The 9482-nt window shown below is 37.4% G+C and overlaps 1 protein-coding gene across 5 annotated transcripts in view; it reads right to left on the bottom strand.

Annotated features, from left to right (window-relative positions):
- The window catches only part of LOC123871881 (lethal(2) giant larvae protein), a 53184-nt gene that overhangs the window by 20735 nt on the left and 22967 nt on the right, over positions 1 to 9482 (bottom strand). For all 5 annotated transcript variants that reach the window (XR_006797362.1, XM_045915904.1, XM_045915903.1 and 2 more), the window contains exons 3-10: positions 5730 to 5907; positions 3983 to 4229; positions 3331 to 3518; positions 2825 to 3004; positions 2514 to 2602; positions 1636 to 1755; positions 1020 to 1182; positions 307 to 496 (exon numbers count right to left, since the gene is read on the bottom strand). Coding sequence is in view for 4 of the 5 variants with exons in the window: in XM_045915904.1 (XP_045771860.1) it covers positions 307 to 496; positions 1020 to 1182; positions 1636 to 1755; positions 2514 to 2602; positions 2825 to 3004; positions 3331 to 3518; positions 3983 to 4229; positions 5730 to 5907 (1355 nt within the window). In the remaining variant the exon portion in view is untranslated. The remainder of the gene's footprint in view (positions 1 to 306; positions 497 to 1019; positions 1183 to 1635; positions 1756 to 2513; positions 2603 to 2824; positions 3005 to 3330; positions 3519 to 3982; positions 4230 to 5729; positions 5908 to 9482) is intronic.

The raw sequence follows: 9482 nt of genomic DNA, 5'->3' as shown, positions 1-9482 counted from the left end.
ATTCGTTTGCGCCGAAAAGCACAACCTAACACCGAATGTACGCCAGCGAAATAAAGACCTTATCGCTTTGTGTTAAGATTTATACACAAGAACAACAGACTCATGCTATCTCGCTCATAATTCACGCGTTCAAAACAGCGCATAGGCAACAACCAATAGCGGACAAACGCGCGCTATGATTGGCTGAGTTATTTTGGCGCCATTACAAAATGAGATGCCTGCTGTACAGTACTACAACTGATAAAAGTTGTACTACAACTTATAAAAGTTAACTCTATAGTAATAGTAATTGAGTAGAAATCGAACCTGAAAAGCGTAGCAGTGGTGTATTTATAGAGCGGAGTCATAACCACGCCGGTGACGTCCCAGAAGCGCACGGAGCCGTCCTCGTGGCCTGTCAGCAGTATCTGCCGCTCCGACGGCTCCGGACTCTCCACGATACCGCCGGAGATCGGCCACGGGCTCTCCGAGTATACATTCTCGGTTTGCTTGTTGCCTATAGGAAGTAATTTTATTCTAGTTCAACAACATACAAACATACAACAACAATGAAGGGGCTAATAAATTTTTCAAGTCCAATATAGAATCTTACATTAACAATAGAGCTAATTTTTATAGCGATTGTGCAGGTACAACTGAATTAGCCACATAACTATTCATTATCCACATTAAAAATGCGAAAGTGTGTTTGTTTGTTGGTTTATTCGTTTGTCCTTCATTCACACCACAATGGAGCAACGTATCGGAGCAATTTTTTCATACCGGAAAATCAAAGCGGGATTTTAAAAATCTAAATCCACGTGGACGAAGTCGAGTGCATCATTTAGTTTAGAGAACCATCATAAGAAAGAAAATAACAAGTCAAGAACAGGAAACACAATCAAAAGTAGGATACAAAAGGCAGCCTTATCGCTTATTAGCAATATCTACCAGGCAACCTTTTAGGTATAAGAAAAATATGAAGAGGAATTAGACTGCAGGTGATGTCTAAAACGCAGAAATATGTAGGATTCACGTACCTGCAGCAACAATATTGTCGTAGACATTATCAGCAACATTGTCAACCAATGTCGCGGTGGTGACTGCGCATGCGTGCACCGACACTAAGTACGGCAACCGCAGAGGACGCCATTTCTCGTCACAAAGGTCAATGACCACAAGTTCTTCTTCAACTAACACTACCTGAGAACAGGATAGAAAGACTTTTTACACCACTCGCTCGACAATACCTTATTACAAAGGCAAAGTACGTCCGTCAAAAGGAAAAACGGAACCCTTATAGGATCACTTTGCTGTCAGTCTGTCCGTCGTGTCTGTCAAGAAACCTATAGGGTACTTCCCGTTGACCTAGAATCATGACATTTGGCAGGTATATCATGTAACAAAAAATTTAATTAAATTTCAATATTCAAAGTAAGATAAATATACCAAGTGGAGTATTATATGTAAGGGCTTTACCTGTACATTCTGAAACAGATTTCTATTTACTTTTATGCATAATAGTTTTTGATTTATCGTGCAAAATGTTGGAAAAAATACCCGAGTACGGAACTTTCAGTGCAGAGTCTGACTCGCACTTGGCCGGTTTTTTTAATGTGTGTTGGCGCTTTTTTTCCTTTAGAAAATAGAACTAACCAAAGCAGCTGCAACTTGGTTGACGGTTTGCATCTGTATCTGAGCGGGCGTGTCTGGTCTTTCTTCTTGCAGCGGCACCCCGTCGGGTGGGACGGGCGTTGTTGTGAACAAATCGATTACCTAAAACGAAGAGGCTTTGATTAACATAATTTAATAAAAGTTTTCACTTCCTCGTTTCTAATATGAAATGCTTTTCCATTCATTCTGCTGCTTCCATTTTTCCACCAGCTACAATATAGGGACCTTCAAAAAAGAAAAAATGCAGCATTTAGCCAGGCGCGCTTTACCTTAGGCTGCATCATCACCTGCTATTTGGTGATTGCATTCAAGCGCACGATGGACCGATGATATTAAGCGGCTGGCGGGAAGTGGCTGGATGAGGAAGGCTGAGGACCGGGTGTGGTGGCACTCTTTAGGGAAGGCCTATGTTCAGCAGTGCATTTCCACAGGCTGATGATGATGATGATGATGATTCAAGCGCATGAATATACAGTTTTGGTCAACAAAATGGTTAAAGGATCAATTGCAGTGCCAGTTCCTCCAACATAGAATAGAATAGATTTTTATTCAAGTAAACTTTTACAAGTGCTTTTGAATCGCCAAAATAATTTACCATAGTGCTATGTTAACCATAGTGCTATCTTTTTCACATTGTTCCCCGCCAAAAAGGATGGCATAACTTTTTGACCTGTTAATTTATTAATTAAGAGATTGTGTACAAACAAATCAGTCAATTTCTGAACTATATAGACAGGTCTAAAAATAATGCTATCCTGTTTTGCCAAACAGTGTCAAAAAGGTAGGTAGTTGAGATTGTGTAGAAGCGAATAATAGTACTATTATTGTTATCTATTTGTGATAATTTCCAATATACTTACACGGCTCGTAAAATCGAACGCAACATGTTTTTCTCCCTGCTGTACTGTGACTGTATATTTGTCTGAATAAGGTGATCTTGGCATGCCACCTGAAAAGGACAGTTAGATCATTATTTTTTATCCAGCCATTCAAACCAGAAGGCAAATTAATTACTAACTTAATATATCGTTCATAAAACTGTGCATAATCAAGGTTAAGCATATGTTAAGGGTGCCTGTGAAATGAAGCCAAGCGGATCAGAGACGGTTCCTTACTTGTCCTTAATGATCAAACTTTGGAAGAAAAACCTTCACACTATTCATAGGCTTACCTGCATATATGGTGATCTCTTCGCCATCCACACTAGTTCTGTTAAGAATCTTAGTAATGGACTTGCAGGGGTAGGGTCCATATGGCGTAACTGGTTCCTTTAGCGGTCTATCACTGGCCGTACTCGCGACCTCCCATGTGACGTACGAGCCGTCGTTGTGTGATGATGTGAAGTGTTCTCCTATAACAGAAATAGGTACAAATGAAAAGCTGGTCAAGTGTCAAAACAAGCATAAGGTAGAGTTCCTTAGGCATGTTCCTTATTTTTTACACATACAGTAAGTTTTTTAAGATACTTTATCTAACCAATAAATTTGTCGTTTTGACAGATTTCCAACACAAAAAACTATCATAACGTCTTTATTAATTAGATAAAGTTTATCTGGAACTTGTGGAACAGGCCCTAAGTGAAACTGTGATTTTATAAATCCATAAAAACGAAAAGGAACCATTTTTATTCAAATTGACTTTAACAAAGCTTGCAGTAAAAAAAGATTTTATTCCTACCTTCATCATTCCAGCACAAGCTTTCCAATTGTTGGTTACACACGATAGTATGAGTGGGCGTGGACGTGACGCGGTCCCAGAGCACTACCAGTCCTCTGTTGTAGCCGATGAGAATTCGACTCGGAACCTTAGGATGTTCACATACTGCTTCTACAGCACCAGGGTTCAGCTTGAAGTCTTCGGGGCAGCTGGAAAAACAAGTAGTGATATTAGAGTTTTTGATAAGCTGTGATAGCTAAGGTGGCTAAGATGGATGTTTCCTGTTTGTGGGTCTGAGGTACGATTCTGGGAACAGACCTCTACTTTTAGAAGTTATGACTTGCGTTTTAAGCAATTAAATATCACATAATTTAACGGTGAAGGAAAACATGGTGAGAAAACCTGTATACGTGAGAATTCTTTATATTGTTTTCAGTGGTGTGTGAAGTCTACCAATCCGCACTGGTGGCCTATTTTTAGCCTAGAAATTCATTCTGAGAAGGATCTACACTCAGTACCGGCAAAGGATCATGATTAATCACATGCTTATTGATTGATTAATAGAAAATATTATAGAAAAAATGTTATTATTCTGATTAGACCCAAACAGGAACTGAAGCTTGCTATTCAAGCTTATACATTCAGCTTTACCAAAGTATTTCTTTTCACTTACTTTTGCATAACAACATCTTGGTAAATAACATCTTCGTTGATCGTGAAGGCGTTGCAATCGAGGGTGTACAGGTTTCCTCCCTCTGTACCCATAAGGAGGTTCTTGCCTGAAGATTCCACGCATAACGCAGAGATCTTCTTGTTTTTGCCTTCGAATGCATGGGATTTGAGCTCCACAAGGGATTTCTCGTTTATCTCCCATAAGTGTAGACTGTTGTCGTCGCAAAGTGATATTAACCGACCAGTACCTGAAATCAATAATGATGAATTTTTAATAACAAAGTTGTAGGGAAGAAATCGACTTCGTGTTCAGCTGCTCTCAAAATAGTATGATTTGTTACAGCACTACCTATATTATAAATGCGAAAGTGTGTTTGTTTGCTGGTTTGTCCTTCAATCACGCATCATTTTTTGCATGGTTATAGTTTAAGAACTGAAGTGACACAGGCAACTTTTTACCTCGAAAAATCAAAGGGTTCTCACGGGAACCTAAATTCACGCGGCCGAAGTCGCGAGAATCAGCTAATTTATAATATAGGTCATGGCTATTGTAACATAATATGGCCTCAAAAGACTGGCAAAAAATTTTCTCAAAAGGCAATATGTTGGTAGTCTTGCTCTTGACTTGTCATATAAGTGCTAAGAGTTTAGGTTACATGGGAAAAAATCCCCTTGCTTCGCTCGGCGAAAATATGGAACCTTTCTATTCCATAATTGGTGGGAATTACGAAAAATGCGGCATTATTCCTTGTCTACTTTATAAAGTAAACCTTTGTACAAAATTTACTATTAAAATATCTTCTATTAAGTATTTGTATTTGTATTTATTTATTCTTCGTTTCAGACTTATAAAAGCACTTACGAAAGTCAAGATCAGTACAATACACTGAAAAAATAAGTCTACCAAATTGAGGTATAACTATGCTAGATATAACTTGCTATCAAGCGTTTGGGCTGGGCATTGATTAGATTAGATTTTCGATACTTTAACTAGGTACCAAAGAATAATGGGTAAGTATTACACTGGTAAAAGTGTACTCAAGTCTTAAATACACAATGTTAGATTTCAACTAAACTTTTGGTGTGCGGAAGATCGCCGTGGAAATTCCTATTCTGTATGTTTGTCATTGTTAAAGGCCTGAGTAAGACAAATATCGACAATTTGATGACCAAGGCCTAATATACAAACGTCGTATTGTACTTTAGACTCTGTAGCTCTAACCAACCGTGTATGCTCACGTTAGGTGCGGTTACTACACTATTTGATACGCGGATTGCGGACACGGTCTAGTAAATTGCAGACTACTAATTTTTTCGCACATATATCAGCTGTTTGAAAAACATGTCCAACTCGTAAATGTGAAAAATGTATGCGAATTCAAGAAAATATGGCTATCCAAACTTTGAATTAATTTTCTCTGAGAAAGTATAACAAACGAATTCATCAGCGTGGATTTAGGTTTTAAAAATCTTGTGAAAACCGTTTTTTCTGGGATAATAAATAAGAGTAAACGGATAGACCTTAGAAAGATAACAGGCAGTAAGACGGACGGACAGACAGACTTTTTCAGCCTTTCTCAAGCACCGTTTCCTGGTATCATCAGGTCGTCGGTCCAGCAGGCTGGAGGTCATCCACTGCGCTTACCGGTACGCGGTAACCTCTCCAGAGCATAACTCTGCGTCATTTCAGTGATAAGACCTGCCCAGTACTCACTATCACTGTAGTTTGCTAATTCTTTGAAACATACCGGGTATAAAATGTATCTGTGTGACTGCGGAGTCAGGGTTGGTGTGTTGGCCATACAGCTCGACGCCAGGTCGGCCGTACACTTTGAGGGCACCAGTAGCTGTGCCGAGCGCTGACAACCTCAGTAAAGGGTCCCAAGCGAGCGCTGACGCTCTGTGTGGAAAGCCGTGTTGGACTGTCTGTGGACAAGGAAAAAAAAAACGATATCATCTGTGTCTATACAATTAAAAGGAAAAACTGTTACATACACGTACAGTTCTAACCACTAGGTTATGTTTTCTTTGAGTTGCAATTTACCCTAAATAAAATGCTAGAATTATTTGTAATTTTTATACTGTACGTAAATTGCTTTACGCTAAAGGTTTGTACGTAGAAGCTTATTAAAAAAGTGTGGAACAACTTTTTTTTACATATTGGAAGTAGGTATTAACAACAATGGTGTGTAGAGTCACGATATGGACAAAAATACCAGATGCTATGACTCAGCGATCCAGTACAGGGTATTACTTGCACTGTACATGAATTCAAATTAGGTGTAGGTAAAGGAAGATGATGACTTCAAGTACCGAGTATAGTTGAAATATCATGAACTACTTATGTATTCGAATACATATTTTTATGCAATGACTTTGTACCTACTTAAGACAATAGACATGTTACGTTCATAGCTGCATATGGCGTACAATATACCTAATAATTCATGCTCGGTGATGAGTAAGACGGAAGATATAAACCGTACGAGAGTAGAAAAGATAGCGCTCTATAAATGTGAGCCAAGTGAATAGGTAGTTTGAAGTATTTTATATTTTATACATTGAAATGCAAAATACAATACACAACTTACAATAAAATACAATACACAACTTACAATTTTATATATATCACTTTGTATTTTATATTATTTATGTCTGTCTCAACGTTCTATTGAATGTTGATGTGGTAACAAACGCCAGGAAGTAGGTACACGATGTAAATATTTAGTCTAATTGACGTAAGATGCCGTGTCAAATGATTTTAATCAGCCAATAATGCTTCTGAGGAATGAATTGTTTATAATTTTACTAGCTCATGAACGCGTTTTCGTCCGCGTGGGTTTAACTTATACAGTAGCCTAGATGTCACTGTCAAGGTCTTTAACTATAGTCATGTAAAATATCTCGCCGATCTGTTGAAGCAAAAACCAATAAACCAAAATGACTTTAAGGGCTGCTTATGTTTTCAGCAAAGTAAGGAAAACTAAAGTAAGTACAACTAAAAGTAGGTAGGTATCTATACGCTGTAAGATCGCGACTTATAATATTATTAACATATAAATACCTACTGGAGCTCTTCGCGGTAGTAACCGAAGAAATGTAATTGCAATCGAATTATACTGGTTTGGAGGGTCGCCAATTGTAACTGTTAAAAACTTTTGAATTAAAAATTAGAATGATTATTTTCGATCCGAGTGCTAAAGTACCAAAAGCATTCTCTTTATTGTTTTTATCAAGAAAAACCTATATAATATATTCGCTATAGTCAATTTAGGCCATAATCCATCATGCTGACCAAGTGCGGATTGACAGTCCTTATTATCAGGTAGTTTTAGTGATTTAGTATATTTAGCGTACAAAACTCGGGTCAATGCCCCACCTACGATGCAGCACTGACTTCAAGTGACCTATTTACGGAACGTTCGATGACCTCTAAAGTCAGTCAGGTGTTTTATTTGCAATATATTGTGAACCTTTAAAAATACAGGATTTTTTTCGTAGTTTTTTTTAAATGGTATATTATCAGTGATCATCAGTAATAACACCTGTCTTCGTTTTTGCTAGCGTTCTGGTTACACCATGTATACAATTTAATAGGTTAGGTACCTTACCAAGTTACATAAAAATGATGATACATATATCATATTGCTACATTAACCGAGTTGCGACGTTACTACGTGGGAATTTTTCACACACAAAACTATATTTTGCGCTGTTTTGATATTATGTTATTAAAAGCTAGTCATACATTCTGCGAAATATGAATGGACAATGTATTATGTAAGCATATTATTACTAGTGCTAAGACTGCTGCGCATACCTACTCGTATATAGTTGGTTTTTGTAAAATGTTTAGAAATAGGAATTTTTGAAAACTGAACTATCCCACGAGTCGCGGAGTTCATATCAACATTATTTAAAAATTCTCATTTTGTATCATATTGGTCTGCAATAATTTTTAACCCCAGACCCAAAAAGTGGGGTGTTATAAGTTTGACGTGTGTATCTGTGAATCTGTCTGTGGCATCGTAGCTTTTAAACTTATGAACCGATTTTAATTTAATTTTTTTTGGTTTGAAAGGTGGCTGGCTTGATCGAGAGTGTTTTTAGCTATGATCCAAGAAAACCGGTTCAGCCGTTTGAAAGTTATCAGCTCTTTTCTAGTTACTGTAACCTTCACTGCTCGGGGGTGTTAATTTTTAATTTACATTTGTTACAATCTCAATTGTTGTGATTAACTGAATTTATGGGATTGCTGCTGCAACTATGTATTTTAGAAAGTAGAGAAAGAGTGTCAGCCAATCAGAGGTGATTGCGATCGTAACACAAGCTGTCAATTACCGTAATCGACCCCTGTATTTCACGAAAAGGTTAATAATGTGAACGCGTGACTTCCCAAAAAGTCCCGTAGGAAGGATATTTCGGGATAAAAAGTAGTCTATGCAATCTATCTCCGAACAAATTTCTTCAAAATTGGTTTAACGGATGGGCTATGAAACCTAACATCTCCTACAGACAGACAGAAAGACACACTTTTACATTAGCATGGATACTAAGTTTCTGTAGATATCTAAAAAATGTGACTGACTGACTGATCTACGAGTATCAATGCACAGCTCAAACTTGCACGGATCAGGCTGTTTGGCATGCAGATAGCTATTACGACGTAGACATCCGCTAAGAAAGGATTTTTGAAAATTCCAACCACTAAGGGGTGAAATAGGGGCATAGTCCACGCGGGCGAAGTCGCGATCATAAGCTAGTACCTAATATAAATCAGCCGAAATAATATCACGTGCACGTTAAGCTTAATGTAGTGTATGTGTAAACACAAATGAATGTTAATGTATTCTCTTATCACGGGCTAACGCGTTCGAGTTTGAGCCATCATCAACAAAGTCTGCCGTAAATATTTGTTTTATCATATTGTGTGCTTTTTATCTACACCAATTAACATATTTCCACTTCTATTCAAAGATTTAGAGATAGCTAAGGCACTACTTCTAATTTTAAAAGTCTCTATTTTGTAACGCCTTTTCTATCATCATAATCATCATTATTATCAACTGATAGACATTGTTGAAAGAACTTGTAGGGATTTTTAAATAAATGGAGTTTATTAGATACCAATAACAATTATTATCAAAGTCTTCAATACATACACACACACACACACACACACAAACACTCACGCACGCACGCACGCACGCACGCACGTACACACACACACACACTACTTAAGATACACTTTTCTTTATTATATAATAATTTGTAGGATCAAATTATTATTTTTGTTAGGCATATAAGTCTATATTGTTAGGTAATTAGTAGATAGTTGTGATAATTAGTTTATATATTACAGGCAATTAAATCATAAATAACCAGAACAAATTAACCTTGTAATAATTGTACCCGGAGTCCATAAAATCTAAGGTGCAGCCTGGCGTCATCGTTATCATACGATAGTCGAATACGAGTAGGTTCAAGATTAAACATTTTAT

The sequence above is a fragment of the Maniola jurtina genome, chromosome 14, assembly GCF_905333055.1.
Source record: "Maniola jurtina chromosome 14, ilManJurt1.1, whole genome shotgun sequence".
Classification (NCBI taxonomy): Eukaryota; Metazoa; Arthropoda; class Insecta; order Lepidoptera; family Nymphalidae; genus Maniola; species Maniola jurtina.
The sequence above is the reverse complement of the archived record's forward strand: the minus strand, read 5'-3'. Positions and strand labels throughout refer to the sequence as shown.